Source organism: Oncorhynchus gorbuscha, linkage group LG18 (genome assembly GCF_021184085.1).
Source record: "Oncorhynchus gorbuscha isolate QuinsamMale2020 ecotype Even-year linkage group LG18, OgorEven_v1.0, whole genome shotgun sequence".
In the NCBI taxonomy this organism is placed as follows: domain Eukaryota; kingdom Metazoa; phylum Chordata; class Actinopteri; order Salmoniformes; family Salmonidae; genus Oncorhynchus; species Oncorhynchus gorbuscha.
The window spans coordinates 18,661,806-18,686,944 of NC_060190.1; the positions used below are offsets into that span (position 1 = coordinate 18,661,806).

The 25,139-nt window shown below is 39.7% G+C and overlaps 2 protein-coding genes across 2 annotated transcripts in view; one reads left to right on the forward strand and one right to left on the reverse strand.

Annotated features, from left to right (window-relative positions):
• LOC124003046 (nidogen-1-like) overlaps positions 1-2,062 on the forward strand; it is a 74,092-nt gene extending 72,030 nt beyond the window's left edge. Inside the window, exons 19-20 of the mRNA XM_046311032.1 lie at positions 125-237; positions 1,518-2,062. Of these exons, the coding sequence (XP_046166988.1) occupies positions 125-237; positions 1,518-1,636 (232 nt within the window). The 3' untranslated portion in view covers positions 1,637-2,062. The remainder of the gene's footprint in view (positions 1-124; positions 238-1,517) is intronic.
• A 2,029-nt stretch (positions 2,063-4,091) lies between these two features.
• The window catches only part of LOC124003045 (complement C3-like), a 56,951-nt gene continuing 35,903 nt past the window's right edge, over positions 4,092-25,139 (reverse strand). Inside the window, 17 exon segments of the mRNA XM_046311031.1 lie at positions 4,092-4,412; positions 8,962-9,097; positions 10,215-10,298; positions 11,899-11,982; positions 12,308-12,397; positions 12,725-12,830; positions 12,953-13,042; positions 16,570-16,657; positions 16,802-16,850; positions 17,072-17,162; positions 17,308-17,367; positions 17,638-17,796; positions 18,906-19,069; positions 19,268-19,418; positions 19,580-19,681; positions 21,119-21,278; positions 24,845-24,920. Of these exon segments, the coding sequence (XP_046166987.1) occupies positions 4,268-4,412; positions 8,962-9,097; positions 10,215-10,298; positions 11,899-11,982; positions 12,308-12,397; positions 12,725-12,830; positions 12,953-13,042; positions 16,570-16,657; positions 16,802-16,850; positions 17,072-17,162; positions 17,308-17,367; positions 17,638-17,796; positions 18,906-19,069; positions 19,268-19,418; positions 19,580-19,681; positions 21,119-21,278; positions 24,845-24,920 (1,835 nt within the window). The 3' untranslated portion in view covers positions 4,092-4,267.

Below are 25,139 nucleotides of genomic sequence, written 5' to 3' on the forward strand. Positions count from 1 at the left end.
TTGTTTAATGCCAATGATTATTTGACGTGGCTGAAACATTGTTGTGTGGTTCCGGAGAGGGGAGGGGAGGGGGCAGCAGCGACTGCTTGGAAAATGTTTTGATAATGTTGTTTGCTGTTGCCAGGGAGGCGGTGGTAGCCGTGGACCGCACAACGGACAGAGAGACGGACGAGTTTCTGCCACAGAAGCGTTCGCGAGTGTACGGCATTGCCACGACCCCAACTCAATGCCCACAAGGTAAGCCTCCCTAATAGGGTGCCATTTGGGGATAGTCGAGGTCAGTGGTCACCAACCTTTTCTGAGTCAAGATCACTTTCGTAGTCAAAAAGTAAGCCGAGATCGACCTGTCAGGTAAAAAACATGACTTACAAAAATGTAACAATCTAATAACTGTTCTGTAGGAATGAAGTTTGTGCTGTAGGCCTAATACATTATCACAGCATATTGGCTACAGTTTACGTACACTTAGGTTGGAGTCATTAAAACTCCTTTTTCAACCACTCAACAAATGTCTTGTTAACAAACTATAGTTTTGGCAAGTTGGTTAGGACATCTACTTTGTGCATGACACAAGTCATTTTTTACAACAAATGTTTACAGACAGATTATTTCACTTAAAATTCACTGTATCACAATTCCAGTGGGTCAGAAGTTTACATGCACTAAGTTGACTGGGACTTTAAACAGCCTGGAAAATTCCAGATAATTATGTCATGGCTTTAGAAGCTTCTGGTAGGCTAATTGACATAATGTGTGTCAATTGGAGGTGTACCTGTGGATGTATTTCAAGGCCTAGCTTCAAACTCATGCCACTTTGCTTGACATCACAGGAAAATCAAAAGAAATCAGCCAAGCCCTCAGAAAAAAACATTGTAAACCTCCAGAAATCTGGTTCATCCTTGGAAGCAATTTCCAAACGCCTGAAGGTACAACGTTCATCTTTACAAACAATAGTACGCAAGTATAAACACCATGGGACCACGCAGCCGACATTCTGTACCTGACTCAGTTACACCAGCTCTGTCAGGAGGAATGGGCCGAAATTCACACAACTTATTGTGGGAAGCTTGTGGAAGGGTACCTGAAATGTTTGACCCAAGTTAAACAATTTAAAGGCAGTGCTACCAAATCCTAATTGAGTGTATGTAAACTTCTGAACCACTGGGATGTGATGAAAGAAATAAAAGCCGAAATAAATAATTCTCTCTTCTATTATTCTGACATTTCACATTCTTAAAATACATTGGTGATACTAACTGACCTAAGACGGGTAAATATTTACAAGGATTAAATGTCAGGAATTGTGAAAAACTGAGTTTAAATGTATTTGGCTAAGGTGTATGTAAACTTCCGACTTCAAATGTACCTACTGCTGCTTTTGGTGGGGTTTGCTCTTATTCTTATTCACCACACATGCAGTGCGCATTTGATTTCAAAGTACAATTTAAAGTACAATTGTGCCAAGTAACTAGAAACTCCTGTATGTGATGGTAATGTTATCCAAATGTCTCCCGCAGCGTATAACTACTGCTCGAACAACGGAGGCTGTTCACACCTTTGTCTACCCCGCCGCGGCGGCTTCACCTGCCGGTGCCCAGACGTGGTGGACGGAAGCTGTGTGGAGAGGAACTTGTGAGGAGTGAAGAGAGAATAGTAGATTCTCCTCCTAACTGCACAAAGGGGTTGTGACACGTGTACCTTCCAACTTCCTCTGTAGAGGAATAATGATAAACTGCCTCCGGGTGGGGGTTACTCTGTGGCCCAAATCCATTCAGATCGCTAGGCCTCTACTGCTCAGTTTATTGTTGAATCCCCTCTGGCAGATCTGAGAGGATTGGGTCGTTTGTAAGGATATGATAGCGATCTCTACTGTAGTTCTCTGGTTAGTTAGGTGGAGATGCTATCCTATTGCTTACACCTAATCTCGTCCTTTGATCTTGTTACTGTTACGGTGTGTATTTGAAACCTCTCAAATTATTTTGCCATTATTTTCTGATCCATTTGATAAAAGGTCACATTGTATTTTATTGTATTGTAAATAAATACCTGAAATATAGACGTATTATCTGAAGTACACGTTTCCATTGGTGCTCTTGATGACCAGTTATAGCTGATTATTACTTTGAAGGTGTACAGATTGTTGGGCATACCGCCAGGTTGTCGGTGTTTGGCTGCCACAAGCCTATCTGGAGAGAAGTTGGCCCATCGCCTTTTGATGACCTCATTCTCCCCTTGAGAGGGTTGACAGCCCACCATAGGAGTGTTACATAAGGTTAATGCGTGTACTGTGTGTGCAGCTGTGCGGTGACTATGAGAAAAAAACAAGAACATTTACATTATGTGCAGCTGTCCTATTAACATTTTTACAAGTTTGGTGTACATGGTCTTTTTTCTTGTTAGTCCAGTGACATGTTAGTTATCTGTAATATGTTTGATATCAGGAAGATATTTGTCTTTTTTTAAAGCATACCGTAACTATAATACCAGTTTGTGGTTTGTGAAAATACACATTGTCATTTGTAAATGCATTATATTTCTAATAGATCTCAAAATGAACTGTGGCGAAAGCAAAATCTCTGGTCATGGCCTATGTACGTAAGCCCTGTCCGAGCCAGAACAGCCAATAGGGCAGATGCCCATCTCCTGCCTCTGTAGCGTGAGGCAGCTTGACGTACAGGTACACCCATGCACAGAACGCTAGTCTATCAAAGGGCTATACCATAAATCCATCTCCTTAATGCTGAGTGCCATGCAGGGGCATCGGTCCCATTTTGTAAGTCTTTGGTATGACTCGACAGGGGATTGAACCCCTAAACTTCCAATCACAGAGCAAACACTAACAACAGTTGGCCAGTTATTGTCTTATATGATTGGGCAAAATGTTGATTTCCGCCTAAACGGGCATACCCAAATGTAATTATTTTATCATGAGATGGCCATAAACAACAACTGCTAATGTTGCATAGTTTTAGAAATGTCTGGAACTCACCTTTCTGGTAAAAATGTTTTATAAATTGTTGAGGTGTACTCACTTTTGAGGACACAAGCTCAAGTACAATGTACAAATGTGATTTTTTTCAAAAGTGTAATTTCTCCTAACATGCTGACCACACCAGTCGCGTCACGTGAGTGAGTATTGTAAAATAAATGTACTCACGTTATTCAATCATTGCTCCATCTCTGCATGCGAGCGTCTGCGTTGCCAGATGCTAAAATAGAAATCGTTTATTTTATAAATAGTTTCTTGTAGTCTCTTCTGGCCTCTCCCATCTCATTGGTTTTTAAGAGCATATACCCATGTGCCATTTCATTGGTGTTTAGCAGCATATACGTGAGTGATTGAAAGATGAACTGACGTCCACACTCCAATCGTTGTAGTAATACACTGTAAAGTTGGTTGCCAACCGCCATATAATGTCCAAAGAAGTGAAAAAGAAGCCTGAGGAAGGAGGAGCGATGACGAGAAAGGAATTCAGTTTACCGTTTTATCTGTGGATTAATTGTCGGAGTAGAGGACTTTGTGCATTTCAGGTAAAATAACAACCCAATGTTTATATCCCAGGACAAAATAGCTAGCAACAGCAAGCTAGCTAAATAGCCATAAACATTTAATGCTTTTCAACCTGTCCCCAAAGTAATACAATCGGTTCAGGGTTTGTTTTGACATTTCAACTTGCGTGTTCTGATTGCTTCTGGTGTGGGTGAACAGAATCAACGTCCGGTCTGGTCAGCATGTAAACATCCACTGAGCAGTTCAGAGACCCCATTCAAATGTGTGCAGACTCCTTAGAACAAGTGATTTCATGAAGTGGGCCACCTACTGGTAGAGTTTGTTTTTTGGATCTATTTAAAAGTTGGTTTGAAAAAGAACTGCATTGCATTACAACACCAACCAGCCAGGCCATAATTTCTTTGTAGATTTACCTTCATTGATATATGTCTTTATTCTTAACTGGTACATGCATACATTTTCATATGGGTATGCCCAGACGGTGTAAGTCAATTGCTTTACCTACTGAGCCACACAGGACTGCATGGGACATGGATGACCCCGGTTTAACCCCCTGACAGACTGGCGTCAAACCAGAAAATTGGAATAACATCTTTATTCATGTTTTTTTTTCTTCGCAATTATCTTCCAGTACAACAAACAAAGCATTTTAATTGACAAGTACAGCGCTAATTTAGGCTACAGTTGGTGCAGACATTCTTTTGCAAGGAAAAAATGTAACTGTGACAAATGAAAACAGAATAACACATGTTCACTCTAGTTTACACATCCTTCGTTTTCCATTACGTGAACAAAGTCATTGATTTCCAAACATCTTTCCCTGGTCGGACCCTGGATATTGCAATCATCACTTGTGGGCCAGGATTCGATCCATGTCCGCTCACCCAATACGTACTTGAATCTAGACACAAAGACATAGCTCTTAGCAGGGTTTGCGGTCTAGTAGCGTGACAGAAATGTAGTTACAGTTAATGAAATAGCTCATTTGACAACTTGAGATAGCTCATTTGACAACTTGATGTTAGATGAAAGTAGTCTATGGATCAGGAGAAACTGTAATCCATGGTTCAGTTTTCTTTAAACAGCCACTACAAACTTTAGCCACTGCTCGCATAAAAAATCATTGAAATTGATGAGAGCATGTAAACATTTCTTGTTTCTCCAAATCACCTGAAATAAGTTAAAATAAACTCCATATTCGGCTTGATGTTACTTAAAGGTGATTTGGTCATTCAAAAAATAACATGCTTACATCCCCCACATCACTTCCATTGATTGTTAGCTAGCGGTGGCTAAAGTTAGTTGAAGTTTGTAATGACTGTTTAACAAAAACAGAACCATGGATTACAGTTTTTCCTGGCCCATAGACTGCTTTACGGGTGAGGAACCATCTAACAGCAAGTAGTAAAATACTGAACTACTCCTTGAAAGTGGATGCTGCATGCCATTGTTTGTTTCATCTGATCTACACTTGAAGGGTTGATCAGGAATCTAATTCCAAAATCAGATTTAACATCAGGGTGTAACTTTCAAGCTCAATTTCAGGCTTGCCCAACCCCTTAAAAGAATGCATTCAAATGAGAAGTTGTGGATGGGGGGAATTGCTCACACTTACCAGTACACTGGCACACTGATAATAAAATGATGTGCATCACAAGCAAATACGGCTCTGAACAGTTAGCTCACAGTGAAATGTGGACTCACATGTATTGTGAGATTACGTTGGGAAGAAAAGTGCAATTATCACCTTGAAAATGAAGACTAGGGGTTCAATTTAATCCCGCATTGCTGTATTTACACAGTAGATCTTTATAAAAACCTTCAACTACTACCAGGGTGACCCCTCTCACAGGTATATTTTCACAATTAGAAGTGTGTGGGCACAGGATAAATATTGTAAATACATGATTTTTTTACTATTTTTCTACATTGTAGAATAATAGTGCAGACATCAACTATGAAATAACACATATGGAATCATGTAGTAACCAAAAAATGTTAAACAAATCAAAATCTATTTTATATTTGAGATTCTTCCTTGTAGCCACCCTTTGGCTTAACGGTAGCTTTGCACACTCTTGTTATTCTCTCAACCAGCTTCATGAGGTAGTCACCTGGAATGCATTTCAATTAACAGGTGTGTCTTCTTAAAAGTACATTTATGGAATTTCTTTCCTTAAGCCAGTCAGTTGTGTTGTGACAAGGTAGGGGGGTATACAGAAGGTAGCCCTATTTGGTAAAATACCAAGTCCATTTTATGGCAAGAACAGCTCAAATAAGCAAAGAGAAATGACAGTCCATCATTACTTTAAGACATGAAGGTCAGCCAACCCTGAACATTTCAAGAACTTTAAAGTTTCTTCAAGTGCTGTCCCAAAACCCATCAAGTACTATGATGAAACTGGCTCTCATGAGGACCGCCACAGCAATGGAAGACACAGAGTTACCTCTGCTGCAGAGGACAAGTTCATTAGTCTTACCAGCCTCAGAAATTGCAGCCCAAATAAAACAGACATATCTCAACATCTACTGTTCAGACAAGATTGTGTGAATCAGGCCTTCATGGTCGAATTGCTGCAAAGAAACCACTACTAAAGGACACCAATAAGAAGAAGAGACTTGCTTGGGTCAAGAAACACAAGCAATGGACATTAGACTGGTGGAAATGTATCCTTTGGTCTGGAGTCCAAGTTTGAGATTTTTGGTTCCAACTTCATGTCTGTGAGACGCGGAGTGGGTGAACGGATGATCTCCGCATGTGTATTTCCTACCGTAAAGGATGGAGGAGGAAGTGGTGTGGGAGTGCTTTGCTGGCGACACTGTCACCATGGCCACCACAGCATTCTGCTGCGATACGCCATCCCATCTGGTTTGGGCTTAGTGGGACTATCATTTGTTTTTCAACAGGACAATGACCCAACACACATCCAGGCTGTGTAAGGGCTATTTTACCAAGAAGGGGATTGATGGAGTTCTGCATCGGATGACCTGGCCTCCACATTCCCCCGACTTCAACCGCAGAGTGAAGGAAAAGCAGCCAACAAGTGCTTAGCATATGTGGGAACTCCTTCAAGACTGTTGGAAAAGCATTCCAGGTGAACAACGCGGTGTGGGGGCTACTGAGTGGCATAGCAGTCTAAGGCACTCATCTCAGTGAAACAAGCCACGTACAAGGTTGAATTAAGCCACGTACAAGGTTGTCCTGGAAGAAAACTTGCTTCCTTCTGCTCTGACAATGTTCCCCAACTCTGAGGATTGGTTTTTCCAGCAGGACAATGCTCTGTACCACACAGCCAGGTCAATCAAAGTGTGGATGGAGGACCACCAGATCAAGACCCTGTCATGGCCAACCCAATCTCATGACCTGAACCCCATTGAAAACCTCTGGATTGTGATCAAGAGGAAGATGGATGGTCACAACCATCAAACAAAGCCAAGCTGCTTGAATTTTTTGTGCCAGGTGTGGCATAAATTCACCCATCATCAATGTGAAAGACTGGTGGATAGAAATGTCAGTAGTTTATAGAATAAACCTAAAATGTTCATTTTACCCAAACACATACCTATAAATAGTAAAACCAGAGAGACTGATAATTTTACAGTGGTCACTTTTTTTTTCCAGAGCTGTATATGGATATCTGCCTTATGTGGAATTAGAACCAATAACGTATATAAACCCTGGATTTCTGATGCTATGTATTGGCCATTGAGAGGCTTTGAAGCCAACGGTCGGCCATATTGGCACTCCCAAGTAGGAGCAGTCCACCATAGGAATGAATGGAATTCTATAGTATTTCAATTAAATGTTTCAAGGACAAAATTACATGTATTTAAGTATTTTTGTTGTAACATTAGTACTCCAAAACATACTTGAAGGAAAATGTTATTAATTTTTTTCATTTTTAAGTTTAGCTCACATAATATCATTTAAAAGTATGCATTAAGGTGTCTGTAATATAATACTGTACATGTGTCAAAAAGGAATGTAGACAGTAATAAATATATTTCTATAGCTTCCTAAATATCTATTTTTACAAATGAGGAGTAGTACCAAGATGGCTGTACAGTGGCTTCAATACAGTGCCCCTCTTATAGGCTACCTGCCAGGGTGGCAGTGTTAGAGCATTAGGGCCAATACCTGAAAGGTTGCTAGATCAAATCTCCAAGCTGACAAGGTAAAAATCTGTCGTTCTGCCCCTGAACAAGGCAGTTAACCCACTGTTCCTAGACCATTATTGTAAATAATAATTTGTTCATAACTGACTTGCCTAGTTAAATGAAAGATTACATTTAAAAAGTTATACATATTGATTAGAGCTCACAACCATTCAACTACAGTATGAGCCAACTGTTTTAGCAGACTGCACCACCAATCTGTCATTGGTTGGGGAAAAAATACAAGTTGACATGACCACCATTGGCATCTATTTCTTCTTAGGATGTAGCTACAAATATAAATGTATAATCCTCATAGCTTACATGTTTTTTTTGTAACATACATAGATGTGTATGAAACGGTAAGCAAAAACTTTGAATTGTTGTTCAAATTGGGAAATGTGCCTTACTGCCTTTTGAATTTTGTGTAACTTCAGTAGTCTAGTCAAGGATGAATCGGGCAAAATATATTGGCACACTCCAATTACCAAGACCATTACCAAATAAGGCAGGCTTTCACCTGCTTTTATAGAAAGACTTGAGGTGGTACCACCCAGCACATCTAGAAGGGATGGTATTTCATACGGAACCCCTCCCTTGAGATGGTACCACCCAGCACATCTAGAAGGGAGGGTATTTCATACGGAACCCCTCCCTTGAGATGGTACCACCCATCACATCTAGAAGGGAGGGTATTTCATACGGAACCCCTCCCTTGAGATGGTACCACCCAGCACATCTAGAAGGGAGGGTATTTCATACGGAACCCCTCCCTTGAGATGGTACCATCCATCACATCTAGAAGGGAGGGTATTTCATACGGAACCCCTCCCTTGAGATGGTACCACCCAGCACATCTAGAAGGGAGGGTATTTCATACGGAACCCCTCCCTTGAGATGGTACCACCCAGCACATCTAGAAGGGAGGGTATTTCATACGGAACCCCTCCCTTGAGATGGTACCACCCAGCACATCTAGAAGGGAGGGTATTTCATACTGAACCCCTCCCTTGAGATGGCGTGGAGTCACTTTACATTACGATTCCAATGGTACTGCTAGGGGCGAAAAGAGCTAGATTTACCACTAAAATACCTAAATATATCACTTTCGCAACGAACAGTCCAAATGAAGACCAGAATAGATGTGTTTCACTATAACTGAGCCTAAAACATCTGGTTTTCATAAAAATAAAAATAAATATCATGAAAGTTGCTCTTTGCAAAAATATGAGTCGTAGGCAGGATTTCTCTTCAAAACTCTTTTGAAACTAGCGTAATGATGAGACATTTCTTACCCGTCACCACTCTGGATAAGAGCTGCACTGTCTCCCATGAGCAGGTAGCTCTGGCCTTCTTCCAGATCCAGTGCCTTTCTACAGGAGGGGTGGGCCAAGAACAAGCGCTTTTCCCCGTCCAACAGAGGGTCAGTGCCTAAAGAGAAATGGAACATTAACGTTGATCTCATTTCTAAAGAACTTTGTGCTCAACTTTCTGAAAAAAGAGTGGCTTGCAAAACAAAAACATTTGCATTTGTGTGTAAAACCCATATTGTGTTTCTAGGGAATATTTGTGTCACGCCACGAATACATTGCCTTTTATGTACTTCAGACATTGTGTGTAAATGTTGATAACACTTGATTTGCCATTTGGATCACAAATATCTATGCTTTAACTAAACCATGGTAATAATTCCAATAGGAGTGTGTTTTTATTCAAGTAAGGGATTTGTTTTCTCTGAAAATCCCAATTTTTGGCATGTCCCACATCATGTCAACTTCTCAGGAAAATGTAATCCCACATAACCCCAAGATTTTCACAAGTTTTTACCATCATTGTGAAGCCCTACTTAATTTGTTGCTTTGGGAAAGTAATTTCTGAAGATGTTTACTTATTTCATGTGATTAGGGATTCATTAATATATGTCCCTCAGTTTTAAGGTCAACCTGAAGTCTCGTTTTAATCTGGTAAAATTAAGATTTGTTTTCCAATTAAATATTGAACATTTAATAGTCAAATCAAAGTGTAAAAGCATTTTCCATTTTCTGGTGTTTAATGGTGGAAAACTGAGCACACTGAACATAAGTCAACCCTGTTACCAATCGATAGGTAGGCTAGATATATTTTAACAAGCTTGCATTCAATTGCCCCTCCCTGTTACACACTACAAGCTTCCATTTCCCCTGTCTGAAGGGAAGTTATGGTTGATTCAAGATGAAATTGTCAACATTGTTACGATCAACCCTGCCACTTTTATATTAATTCCTCTTAATTAAACCTCTTGAGATGGGGAAACACGTTTTTTTATGAAGGTGAACAGAATGTGAAAATTAGGTGAAAAATTCAAAATATATATTTTGGACAAATTACACTACCTAATAGGCACTCTATTTGTGGAATGACACATGTGTGTTAAAGTGAGAGGAGCATTTGAAAATGTTAACAAAATATCAACTGTCACTGTTGATACACATAGTCATCCTGAAAAGAATCCAGCAGTGAATGGTTATCGTTTGGAAACTCCGGACTCAACATTAAGGACTTATCCTACCTTCTTTGATGATCTTTTTTATTTCCATTAGGTATGTATCGGTGTAGGACTCCAGTGTTGCGTTAACCAAGGAGGCTTTGAAAACTGTGAAAAAAAGACAGTCATATGAATAAGTAAACATAAACTCAGAAAAAAAGAAGAAGAAACGTCCTCACTGTCAACTGCGTTTCTTTTCAGCAAACTTAACATGTGTAAATAGTTTTATGAACATAACAAGATTCAACAACTGAGACATAAACTGAACAAGTTCCACAGGCATGTGACTAACAGAAATAGAATAACGTGTCCCTGAACAAAGGGGGGGTCAAAATCAAAAGTAACAGTCAGTATCTGGTAGGCCGACAGTTGCATTAAGTACTGCAGTGCATCTCCTCTTCATGGACTGCACCAGATTTGCCAGTTCTTGCTGTGAGATGTTACCCTACTCTTCCACCAAGGCACCTGCAAGTTGCTGGACATTTCTGGGGGGAATGGCCCTAGCCCTCACCCTCCGATCCAACAGGTCCCAGACGTGCTCAATGGGATTGAGAGCCTGGCTCTTCGCTGGCCATGGCAGAACACTGAACATCTTGCAGGAAATCATGCACAGAACGAGTAGGATGGCTGGTGGCATTGTCATGCTGGAGGATCATGTCAGGATGAGCCTGCAGGAAGGGTACCACATGAGGGAGGAGGATGTCTTCCCTGTAACGCACAGCGTTGAGATTGCCTGCAATGACAACAAGCTCATTCCGATGATGCTGTGACACACCACCCCAGACCATGATGGACCCTCCACCTCGATAAACGCAAATCCGACCATCACCAGTGGTGAGACAAAATCACGACTCATCAGTGAAGAGCAGTTTTTGCCAGTCCTATCTGGTCCAGCGACGATGGATTTGTGCCCATAGGTGAAGTTGTTGTCAGTGATGTCTGCCTTACAACAGGCCTACAAGCCCTCAGTCCAGCCTCTATCTGCCTATTGCGGACAGTCTGAGCACTGATGGAGTGATTGTGCATTCCTGGTGTAACTTGGGCAGTTGTTGTCGCCATCCTGTACTTGTCCTGCAGGTGTGATGTTCGGATGTACCGATCCTGTGCAGGTGTTGCTACATGTGGTCTGCCACTGCGAGGACGATCAGCTGTCTGACCTGTCTCCCTGTAGCACTGTCTTAGGCGTCTCACAGTACAGACATTGCAATTTATTGCCCTGGCCACATCTGCAGTCCTCATGCCTCCTTGTAGCATGCCTAAGGTACGTTCACACAGATGAGCAGAGACCCTGGGCATCTTTCTTTTGGTGTTTTTCAGAGTCAGTAGAAAGTCCTCTTTAGTGTCGTACGTTTTCGTAACTGTGACCTTAATTGCCTACCGTCTGTAAGCTGTTAGTGTCTTAATGACTGTTCCAAAGGTGCATGTTCATTAATTGTTTATGGTCCATTGAACAAGCATGAGAAACAGTGTTTAAACCCTTTACAATGAAGATCTGTGAAGTTATTTGGATTTTTACGAATTATCTTTGAGAAACAGGGTCCTAAAAAAGGGCTGTTTCTTTTTTTGCTGAGTTTATAATTCTTGTTCACTTTAATTAGACAATTGTGTCCAATAGGTAGAAAATACAAATATTACATTGCAAAGCACTTTGCATCATTGTGCCATACTACTGAACACAATTGTCTGTCTCAAAAGACTAGAGACTTACCATAATCCATTCCAGCTTCGCAGGCTTTGTCCAACAATGTCACTTTACTCGTGTCTCCATGTTTCTTCTGGAAGCTACAGCTCTCTATGAAAGAAAGGTCATGTGTGAGAATGAACATGTCAAAGTAACCAGCCAATCTATATAGTGAGGACAATATTACTTTGGCATTCAGTATATTAACATTAAGCTGAAATTCAGAACCTGTTTTGTGCAAACATTCCACTCCTTGTACTCTGGAGTGGAATGATGGCAGAAACAGACTGTTACCCAGGCTACATTAAATGGAACATGATATTTTGGACTTTCCTCAACATTGAATGGATGATGGTAAAATAATCAGAGTAGGGTAAGCTGATCCTATAACTGCAACTACTTTTTTGGCAGTTATTTGGCCACCGAGGCACGGTACCTTCAGCACAACGGCACACATCTTCCTGACAAAGCCTGTTCAGGGTTCCATCCTTCTTCAATGGGTGGTAGAACTTCATACAGCGGTTCTCTAAAATGACAAAAGTCCCTATTCAAGACAATTTCCGTCCGTGCGTTGGCATTTCTAGTGAATGCATTGTTGTCTATGAGGCACATGTGAGTGTCTGTGCTTACATCAGACCTGGGTTCTAATAGTATATGTTTTCTTTCAAATACTTTGAGTGTTTGATTGAGCCTGCCTGGAATGCCAAATGGGCAGGGTTTAAACTTTTGGGACTATTCCATTTGTTCCATTCCGCCAGACAAGCTGAATCAAGCACAGGTTAAGTATTTTAGAGAAATGTGAATTATATTTCAACCAGGTCTGGTTCATATCCCCTCTAAAAATAATGCATACCTTGAGCATAGTATTCATAAACGGTGACCCCAACGGGTTGAAGCAGACCTACATCTTGTACCTTGTGTATTCTGAACGCCACCTTGTCTGCTAGTTTATTAGAAACCTTAAAGGATACCGGAGACATAGTGAACGTTGAATAATACAATTAAGTCACGCCATTGTATACATGTCACTGAGAAGAAGAAAGCCATTTCAATACCAGCGTGGCATGTCACAAACAGATACCTGGTCAAGATAGATGATGAGGGAGCCCCTCTCCGACAACATTTTGTCCATTTCAAAACTCTGAATGTACCTTTCTGTCCCGGTTGACAACTGCAAGCAGAAACACAAGAGTGAACTTTGAACCATTAATGTTTATGGTATTATCCACACAATTTGTTTTTCGCAAAATGAAGAAAAACTGTGTACTTAGGCAATGCTGTGTGTTCATGCAGCCTGAAGGTTTAAGAGTATTGCCATAACTACATCAGAGCGGCATCTAAGCAGTTGTAATGGGTTGAAACATTTGACACTAGAAAAATAGACATTCTTTTGATATTTTTTAAACCAAAAGTTAAGCTGTCTAATTAATGTCGCATTTATCTCCTTTCAAGCTGTATCTGTAGTTCTACTATCAATCCAATAGATGGCGCTGTTACTCTGTGGCGGTAGTAGTGATGGAAGAAGTTCTGGCTGAGATTCTTCAGAATAAAGAATACACCAGAACTGCGAACACAGTAACTTTTGTGTCCAGTTATTGTCTACAACAGGTATGTAAAATTATGTATATAAAAATAACATGTTTATAATATCCTCAGTATCAATTCCGCCAAAGGTGTAATCACGTGTGAGGCCCAGTGCAGTCACAATTCTGTTTTGCCTGTGTTTTTGTATTCTATTCTATCTAGCAACAGCTGATGAATCTAACATTGTAAACGTGTGACATAAATTGATCTGTGTTATTCCTGATTGTTGCTGGTTGAAACAGGACCTTGTAATCAGGTTTTGCATGACCTCTCAGCCAACAATAACAGCTAGTTTTCAGGATACATATCCCTTCTATTCGGCCCCTCACTCAGACCACTCTCAGACAGTCCTAGCAAAATTATTTCTCTGGAATTTTTGTTGTTGCTAAAATGCAAGCACTTTTTTCTTATTTTTGCCTATTTTAATGGAAAACTAAAAGAGTAAGGTACTTAACTGCTAAAAAGGGACTTTAGTGCAGACAGTATGGTTGCAGAAGACTATAGACACAATTTAATGGTTTACATAATCTGGTGACACTGAATGTAATGTTTAACAGTTTTATGCATTTTGTCCATATTCTGCCACACTCAGTTGGTTCTATCTGTATTAGAGGAGGCTGGTGGGAGGAGCTATAGGAGGACGTGTTCATTGTAATGGCTGGAATGGAATAATTGGAACGGAGACAAACATGTGGTTTCCATATGTTTGATTCCGTTCCATTGATTCCATTCCAGCTATTACAATGAGCCCATCCTAGTATAGCTCCTCCCACCAGCCTCCTCTCATCTGTATGTATAGCTAGCTACATGTTTATATTGTGTGAAATGGAAATATGTAGGACCATACTTGAGAACATTCAGAAAAGTTTCAATTCAAGGTTAAGTTTAAGCACCAGCCAATTAAAATTGTTGACTTAGTGTCACATGATAGAACGCTACATTGTAGCTGGTCCCAGCAGATAACCTGGCATACGTTAGCCCTATGCTAACCTCACCAGGTGAGCTAATCGTCCAAAAAGTTGGTGATCGTTTTAGTAACGGATTAGATTTTGCCGTTTGACTGCTGTTAAGGAAAAGTGTTCTATCACGTCCATTTTAACCGGATATAATCATGTTCACATAGTGAGGTTAGCATAGGGCTAAATTTGCCAGGCTATGTAATGGAAACAGGTTAAATGTAGCCTTTGATCAAGTGCAACTACGTTAATTAGGGACAGGCGTTCCATCAACGGGACAATTGTAAATCATGTAGTGCCGTGTGTCATGATCTCAGATTTTAGAGAAACAACAAATATCGGAACATATTCAGTCATATATCGATTCAGTCATATATCGATATCAATTTACAGTAGCTATTACTGCGAAAAAATGCCATGCTATTGTTTGAGGAGAGCTCAAAACAACAAACACTTTTTTTCACCACGACAGGTTTGATAAAATCACCTCTGACGGTGAAATGTCTACATACATTCTGAAATCTTGCTCTGATTTATCATCATAAGGGTCCCCAGAGATAACATGAAGTTTCGTCAGATAAAAGCCTTTTTCACATCCTAAAAAGGTCCATATAGCATGCACAATCGATTTTGTATTTCCACTCATTCGATTTGCAAAGAAAGGAATCTGTGAAAATCTAAACTAAAACGTTTTTTCAGCCAGTCAAATTATGTTCGTATTTATTCCTTAGAGAACCTAGAATGTAACCAGACTTCATTATATCATTAGGAGTGTAGTATATCCTCTAGGACACCAAATTTGGTCAGAGAACGACACCTTCATGGCGTGCCGATGACACGGGCGGTCTTCACTTGATTGACTGTAACTTTGTCAAAAGCACCAATCGGGGTCAAGCTAAGCTATCTAGATAGCCAATGAGCTGGGAACCCCCGTATCTGTTGCACAATTTTGCTGCTAACCTTGTGCAACAGCAAACCTTTTCCTTTTGGACAAAAATTGCAAAAATATTGAGAGATATGAAGTTATGAAAACTGGGTGTTTTGCAAATGTTGAACTTACAATATGGCTACTAATACTGGAAAAGCTAAATCAAAGTCCAAGTATACAGATTTGACAATATTCTTGCAGAAAAATGTAAATGTGTCCTTCACGATTTGCCCAAATGTACCTGGGTGACTTCACACTAAATGTCATGTAGCTTGCTCATACTTCAAGTATCGGTCTGAAACTTTGCACACACACTGCTGCCCTCTTGTGGACACCATCGGAATTACAACCAGAGTTATGTCTAGATTTGGGACCTATGTTGTATTTCAAAGATGGTGGTAGAAAAAAAACTTCTACCAGATCTATTGTGTTATTTTCTCCTACATTCAATTCACATTTCCACAAACTTCAGTGTTTCCTTTCAAATGGTATGAAGAATATGCATATCCTTGCTTCAGGGCCTGAACGACAGGCAGTTAGATTTGTGGATGTCATTTTAGGCAAAAATTGAAAAAAAGGGGGCTATCCCTAAGAATTAACGATTTAATTGGCTGATGCTTAATTTTAAACTAAAACTTAAAAAAAAAAAACGTTTGCAAGTATAGACCTAAATAATTTTACAGGGAAATATCACAATTAGGCCAATGAAAGACTATTAAGGATAAGAGTACATACAGATCTGCTATCTTAATTTGACCATGTTTCTCACAGCAGGAAGATAGTACTGCAGCAACAAGAAATTTGAATTATCATGTGGATTATAACTACTGAACATTTGTTGTGGGGTTTGATACATTTTTCTTTAGGGCAAATCAAGTCTGACATGTGGAATCTTTAGAAGCCTTTTTCAACCTCAAAAACAGTACAATTTGCATTTCTCTGCAACAATGGAGTGATCAAATTAAGATGGCATATCTGCAAGCTGTTTTCCTATGTATGTGAAACAGAAATTGTCCAGCCAAAAGGAGCACTGTGATCCCTCTCTGACATCCAATGAATCCAGAATACCTGGATTCGAATCTATCTGTAAGAAGCACAGTCGATACTAATGACCCAGTACCTGACAATACGTTTTCTGGATCCATGCCCGGGCAACAGTACTTCTAGGTCTCAGAAAGGCAGTAGCGATGCACCATAAGCCATCTGCTACATCAACATTTGTTAACTCACCTGTTTCAGATCCTCAACGTCAACTACAAAGCCAGTCAGCAAGCTGATGTCTAAAATGGTCATGGTGGCATTTCTGTCAGATTTAAACCTTGGGAGAGAACAGGAGTGTCCTTAAGAAAGACTTCCTTTTCCTCACTGAATAAGAATACAATCTAACAATAATATTGGCCCAAGACAAAGTATGATGGTGATTATAGTATTGCCCGAGTAATCAGGTTTTTCTTTTACTTACAACACGTCAATGTGGAGCATATATGTCTCTTGGGCTCCGTTGAGTGCAACTTTAAAGACAAGAAATGTCATTTTGAAGGTAGATTTAGCAATACGACATCATCGTACACAGTGGGGCCACTTCAGTCATGCAGATATCAACAACCACCAAACTAGTAGCTCTGGTAGCTCTTTTCCACATTTCAATGAATAAAACAAAACAAACAAAACGTCAGTTATCACTGTTGAGTGGCAACAAGTTCAAATACAATAGCCACGACAAGTAACCTACCTTTAGCCTGCTTTATTAGTTCCACATCAAGCACAAAGTTTTTGCAGTCTTGGTTCTTCTCTATGGGCATGGCATAGTATATGGTTGTAACCTTGACATGGATAGGCAAGGAGAGGGTTGGTGTTACTTGGTTATCCCCGGGTAGTAATTTTATCTTTATGTTATCAATCGAATGTCTTCACACACTAATTAGGCTAATTTAAATCCAGTACAATTTAACCCCCCTTCCTTCTTACCAATAATTCCCCAAGACCAGTTCCTTTGGCAGTTACTGTGAAGTTATCATGCAGCTGGACCTATACAGAATACAAACGTTCATTTAAGACTAACAGACAATATAGACTTCCTCCGTCTCTCACTAATATCAACTATTCTCTTAATTCACTTTCTCTAACATACATTTCTCCTTCCCCCGTCTGTGATACAGGTTGCCTTGTTCCTTTCCTCAGGGAACCATGTTCACACCACAACATCCTGACTGAGAAATGTGATTCGAGTGACTCATGGACAATAGGTTTGCACTTCTCACATGTTACAAAGAGACTTATGTGTGCATACGTCCTTACCTTGTCGGTGCGTGTGAGTAAGGCGGTACTCTTGCTAAATGACCACTTGACGACTTCAGATCTCCCTGAGATATCAACGTCCACATTCAGATCAATGTCTTTTACTTTTCCTGCTTTCACCATGTACTCTGCCACAGCCTGGAACACCATGATAGTGGACTGTTTTGGAAGAAACAGAAGGAGGGGGTTGAATGTGTACCAAGCCTGTATACAGTTGGGTCCGGAATGAATGACACCCTTGATAAAGACTAGCAATAATGATGTATAAAATAATAATTCAAATAATGAGCTATATTGTATCCTGCAAAAAAATCCCAGTCATGTAAAATCGATAGATTAAGGCCTAAAGGAATTTATTTCAATTGACTGATTTCCTTCTGTGAACTGTAACTCAGTAAAATCCTTTTAAATTGTTGCATGTCGCATTTATATTTTTCGTGGAGTCTAATAGAATTGCTCAGAGAAAGATATATATATTTTTTTACAAGTAGTACTTTATTTTCTGAAAAGGTAGGGGTCAAAATTATTGACACCCCTAAAGATTCATATAAATAAAGTTTAGTATTTGGTACCATATTCCTAGTACACTACAACCTTGTTGGAACCATGTTCAGTTAGTTTTGGTTGTGTTTCAGATTCTTTTGTGCCTAATTGAAATGAATGGTAAATTGTATTGTGTTATTTTGGAGTCACTTTTATTGTAAATAATAATAGAATATGTTTCTAAACACTTCTACATTAATGGGGATGCTACCGTGATTACGGATAATCCTGGATGAATCATGAATGACGATGAGTGAGAAAGTTACAAAGGGTCGAAGATCATACCCTCAAGGCATGCTATAACCTCCCGTTTGGACCCTTACCTTTTTGAGAAAAAAATGTATACTTCAACAAAATCTCTATCTCTGAGCAATTGTATTAGTATAAAATAACGTAATTTCCAAAACATTTTGAGAATACAATATTACTCAGTATTTGAATTATTTATTTTACAGTCATTATTGCTCAGCTTTTACCAAAGGTGTCCATCATTTTGGACCTCACTGTATGTGGCTCGGGTGTTGTGTGTTGTATCCTAAATGCAGATTTCTATAACATGATGCATCCCCACAAGGCATATTTCCTTATATTGAATTATAATGTTGCATGACCCCGAAGCAGCCTATTTCAAACGATGTATGGACATTAGCCCGTCTTAGCCAAGGTTAGTTAACCAGCCTGTTTGCCCTTGTTGGATGCTTGATGTTACATGGGTCTGGCTGTACCTGAGTGGATGATTCATCTCCTCTTTGAAAACCCTGGCTTTTGAGCCACCTAACGATGGGACCAGCTTCCTCGAAGGCACCGGCCTTCACCAGGGCCAAGAGGGCGTAAGCTGTGGCCTCCAGAGTGAGAAGGTGGTTCCCTGAAACAGGCCAGTGGGTCCGGTCTGTGGGGGAAACACAAACATTATTTATTATTAACAAAACCAAACTGTACAAAACATCTGCTACACTGGCAAAATGTAGCTTTTTGATGCAGAGAGTATCGGTCTATAAAAGTAAAAAATGGGTTAGGCTACATAATACTGTCCATAGGGTTCAATTACTCAATATTTCCTACTATAAAGGAGGATTTATACTGTCACCTCTAGATGAGTGTTTGAATAGGATAAACGGGTTGAGCTTGCCCTCGTTAGCCAGGGCGTATGAGGTCATAGCCACTGAATAAGGGTTGGTCAGGTGTTGATACCGAAATTCTAGGTATTGCTTCGCCTTTTTAATGCTCTCTGGCAGGTTCTGGAGGGAGAGGAAGAGAGGCAATTGCTAACTTCTTTAAGTATCTTAAAAGGCATTCAAAAACTACTCAATGCCTTTGTTATTTGAATATGCATGGCCATAGAAAACATGGGTATGAGAGAAGTAATAGGAGGACATGAGAATGTGTAAATTCCACTTACACTGATACCATCGTACTTTATGCAAATTGTGTGTGCTTCCTGCATGGTTATGAGCACAAATGCTGTCAAGGTGTCATCCACGTCTTTCCCCAGTACATCTCCCTGTAGATTGGCACAGACAGAAATAACCATATCTACGTTGGTATCTGGGTTTTTTGTTTAATATTTTACGTTCTCAATATTTTACAGACTCAAAAACTCAAGATACAACTTAGAAATACATTGAACAAAAATATAAAGGCAACATGTAAACTGTTGGTCCCATGTTTCATGAGCTGAAATAAAAGATCCCTGAAATGTTGCATTATTTCTCTGAAATTTTGTGCGCAAATTTTGCATTCTTGTTAGTGAGCCTTCGCCAAGATAATCCACCTGACAGGTGTGGCATATCAAGAAGCTGATTAAACAGCATGATCCTTACACAGGTGCACCTTGTGATGGGGACAATATAAGGCCACTAAAATGTTCCGTTTTGTCACACAACACAATGCCACAGATCTTTTTTTGAGTGAGCATGCAATTGGCATGCTGACTGCAGGAATGTCCATCGGAGAATTGAATGTTAATTTCTCTACCATAAGCTGCCTCCAACTTTGCTTTAGAGAATTTATCAGCACATCCAACAGGCCTCACAACCGCAGACCACGTATATTGCGTCATATGGGCGAGCGGTTTGCTGATATCAACATGGTGGGGTTGTGGTACTGTATGGGCAGGCATAAGCTATGGACAACGAACACAATTGCATTTTATCAATGGAAATTTAAATGCACAGAGATACCGTGACGAAATCCTGAGGCCCATTGTCGTGCCCTTCATCCGCCGCCATCACCTTATGTTTCAGCATGATAAAGCACGGCCCCATGGTGCAAGATTCTGTACACAATTCCTGAAAGCTGAAAATGTCCCAGTTCTTCCATGGCCTGTATACCAGAAATGTCACTCATTGAGCATGTTTGGGATGCTCTGGGTCGACGTGTATGGCAGCGTGTTCCAGTTCCCGCCAATATCCAGCAACTTCACACAGCCATTGAAGAGGAGTGGGACAATATTCCACAGGCCACAATCAACAGCCTGATCAACTCTTTGTGAAGGAGATGTGTCACGGTGAGGAAAAGAGTGGTCACACCAGATACTGACTGGTTTTCTGATCCACACACTTAACTTTTATTTTAAGGTATCTGTGACCAGATGCAGACGAATATCTGCAATCCTAGTCATGTCAAATCCATAGATTAGGGCCTGATTTATTTATTTCAATTGACTGATTCCTTATATGAAACCTAACTCGGTAAAATCTTTTAAATTCTTGCATTTGTGTTTATATTTTGTTCAGTATTTCTTTTATAATTCTTGTTACATTTACATGGATACTCTGAACATAAGAGATCATTCCTGTAAGGCAATGGTAATGAAAATATTGTCACGGGTAGGAGTGCGATGTATTAGTCTTAGATAAATCAGTTTTGCAAAATAATATGATTAATACAATTAAATAAATGTATTTAATAACATTTCTGCCAGCAACACAAACAGTACCATCATGGTGGGATGTAGGAGTTTGCCAGTTTCCTCGAAAATGCCATTGGTTCGCTGTCTTTTCATGACAAGCCACTTGACTGCACTGCACAGGACATCTTCCGAAATAACGATTAAAGGGTTTGCCATGGCAAATACCTTAGCAACATAAGCTGTCAACCTAGATGGAAGGATGAGATGTAGGTACAGTTAGGTATAATTTACCCTACCATGAATGAAATGTCAACTTGTACAGTGCCTTCAGAAAGTATTCACACCCCTTGACTTTTCCCATGGGGGGGGGGGGTCACTTGTCTACACACAATACCCCATAATGTAAAAGTGAAATTATGTTTTACTTTTATACATTTGTTTTTATTTTTTACAAATGAATAAAAAACTGAAAGTTGAAACATCTTTAAAGTGGATTCCTCAAAGTGTAAGCTGCTTCTGGTCTTTTCTCACCATTACGAGGCCCTATTGTCTTAAGTCAACATATACAGTGTCCTCCTGAATTATTGGCACCCTAGGTAAATAAGAACCAAAAAGCCTGCGAATAATATCTTTGTTGTTTATCAGCTTAATCTTACACCAAAATATCATATGAATCTAACCTTTGAGTTAAAAATAAATCAAAAATCAATAAATCATCATCAAGAAATAATACTTTTATTCAAAAACATGCAATTCTTGGCACCCCTGCATTTAGTCCTTTGTGCACCCTTCCTTTGTCAATATAACAGCTCTGAGTTGTCTTCTATAATGTTTGATGAGGTGGGAGAACACAGGACGGGATTTGAGACCATTCCTCCATAGAAAAACTCTCCAAAACTCTCCAGAGTCCCTGGTCCTCACTTGTGGAATCTCCTCTTCAGCTCACCCCACAGGTTTTCAATGGGGCTTAGGTCAGGGGACTGGGATGGCCATTGCAAAAGCTTAATTCTATGGTCAGTGAACCTTTTTTGTGTGGATTTGGAGGTATGCTTTGGATCGTTGTCCTGCTGGTATTTATTTATTTATTTATTTATTATCCAACGACGACCAAGTTTTAGACTCCTGGCAGAGTCAGACAGTTTTGGGATTAAAATCTCCTGGTACATGATGGAGTCCATGATGCCATGTCTCCTAACAAGGTTCCCAGGGCCTCTGGAAGTCAAACAGTCTCACAACATCACAGATTCACCACTATACATCACAGTGCGGATTAGGTTCTTTTCTGCATGACCGTGACTCTTTTTACACCAAACCCGCCTCTGATGTTTGTTGCTAAAAAGCTCTACTTTACTCTCATTTGACCATAGAGCCTGGTTCCAATCAAAACTGGTTCCAATGACATTTAGCAAACTCCAGGTGCTTCAATTTGTGGTTTGGTGACAGCAGGGGCGTTCTTCTGGCAACCCTTACAAATAATTTGTTGGCATGAAGGTGGCGTCTAATTGTAGTTTTGGAGACTTGGTGACCCCAAGATGAAACGAACTTCTACAATTCTCCAACTGTGATCTTTGGAGATTGTTGTGCCACTTGAACTATCTTTCTCACTGTGCGTGGGGGCAAAATACACTTGAACTATCTTTCTCACTGTGTGTGGGGGCAAAATACACTTGCGTCCTCTTCCAGGCAGGTTCATCACAGATCCAGTTGTCTTAATTATTGCTCTAATAGTGGAGATGGGTATTTTCAGGCATTTAGCTATCTATTTTATAGCCATTGCCTGATTTGTTAAAACTTCTTATGGCTGCAGGGGCAGTATTGAGTAGCTTGGATGAAAGGTGCCCAGAGTAAACGGCCTGCTCCTCAGTCCCAGTTGCTAATATATGCATATTTATTATTAGTATTGGATAGAAAACACTCTGAAGTTGCTAAAACTGTTTGAATGATGTCTGTGAGTATAACAGAACTCATATGGCAGGCAAAAACCTGAGAAGAAATCCAAACAGGAAGTGAGAAATGTGAGGTTGGTCGATTTTCAACCCAGCCCCTATTGAATTCACAGTGGGATATGGATGAAGTTGCACTTCCTTGGGATTCCAGTAGATGTCAACCGTCTTTAGAAACTTGAATGATGCTTCTACTGTGTTGTGGGGCTGAATGGGAGCTGAATGGGTCAGGTTACTGGCAGAGAGCCATTTCCTGGTCATGCGCATTTCACATGATAGCGACCTGCGTTCCATGGCTCCTCTACACACAAAGGAATTCTCCGGTTGGAACATTATTGAAGATTTATGATAAAAACATCCTTAAGATTGATTATATACTTAGTTTGACATGTTTCTAAGACCTGTAATATAAGTTTTTGAAGTTTTTGTCCGAAGTTATGCTGGACCTGCACGAGCGTTTGGATTTGTATACCTAACAAAAGTAGCTACTTGGAAATAAATAATGGACATTATCGAACAAATCAAGCATTTATTGTGGAACTAGGATTCCTGGGAGTGCATTCTGATGAAGATCATCAAAGGTAAGGGAATATTTATAATGTTATTTCTGGTTTCTGTTGACTCCCAAATTACGGATAATTGTATTTATTTTCTGAGCGCCGTCTCAGATTATTGCATGGTTTGCTTTTTCCATAAAGTTTTTTTGAAATATGACACAGCGGTTGCATTAAGGAAAGGTATATCTATAAATCTATGTGTATAACTTGTATTTGCATCTACATTTATGATGAGTATTTCTGTTGAATTGATGTTGATGTTTTTGGAACTAGTGAATGTAACGCGCCAATGTAGAATCAGATTTTTTTATATAAATATGAACTTTATCAAACAAAACATACATGTATTGTGTAACATGAAGTCCTATGAGTGTCATCTGATGAAGATCATCAAAGGTTAGTGATTCATTTAATCGCTATTTCTGATTTTTGTGAGCCCTCTCCTTGGCTGGAAAATGGCTTTGGTTTTCCGTGACTAGGTGCTGACCTAACATAATCGTTTGGAGTGCTTTCGCCGTAATGCCTATTTGAAGTCGGTCACTGTGGCTGTATTTACAAGAAGTTTATCTTTACAATGGTGCGATATACTTGTATGTTTGAGGAATTTTAATTATGGGATTTATGTTGTTTTTAATTTGGCGCCCGGCAATTTCACTGGCTGTCGGCGAGCGTCCCACATATCCCAGAGAAGTTTTAGGAGTTCCCAAAGACTCAGACTAACTTCATGTTCATAAGAATTTCTAGGGCTGCCAATAATGGTGACACGCATGTTTTTGAATAAAATAATAATTTCTTGATGACATTTTTTTTCCTTTGAACAATTTTAGAGGTTTAAAATTTTGAGGTTATAGACATGATATTTAGAGTATAAAATCAATCTGATGAACAAACATGACATTTTTCACATCCTTTTTAGTTCATATTTACGTAGGGTGCCAATAATTCAGGGGGGTACTGTACTATTCAGTTAAAGAAGCAAATTATTTGTTATTTGACGTGTATCTTTTTGACACGCAAAGATCCAAATTGGTTTACATACAGTGGACGCAAGGACCGACCATTCATGAGATCAAAAACTGTAAACATTTTTACAAACATTTTAGTAAAAATTTGCTTATATTTTGGGTTCTAATGGGGTAAAACAGCTGTTAAATTCTTGAAGAATCAATGGCAAAGGCATTCGTTTAGTTTAAAAAATGGACGCACCAATCGCAGATTGTTGCTTTAACATACAGTAGACCTCGGCCTATATGTTGTACAACTAAAGTTGTGTCCCTTGGTATTGAGAGGAAGTGGGTGAAGGTGTAGCTCACCAGGTACCACTAGGCTCTTTATCAAAGGCAGCATATGATCCATCTTTTTTCCGGTAGGCCAGTTCTTGCTCATAACCTTGATAATAAAAAAAGAAAACCATGAACCATGAAGATAATCAAAGCTGATTGGTTTTGTGCTGATAAGAAATAACTTGTACTGATAACACCACAGGTAGTGTGGTGAGTTTCCCAAAGCATTTGTAGCTAACATGTTATGTTATTTCACTCCACAACTCAGTCGCAAAGCAGCGAGAGAGTCACAATGATAAAAATCTATGTTTATGCTTCTGTGCGT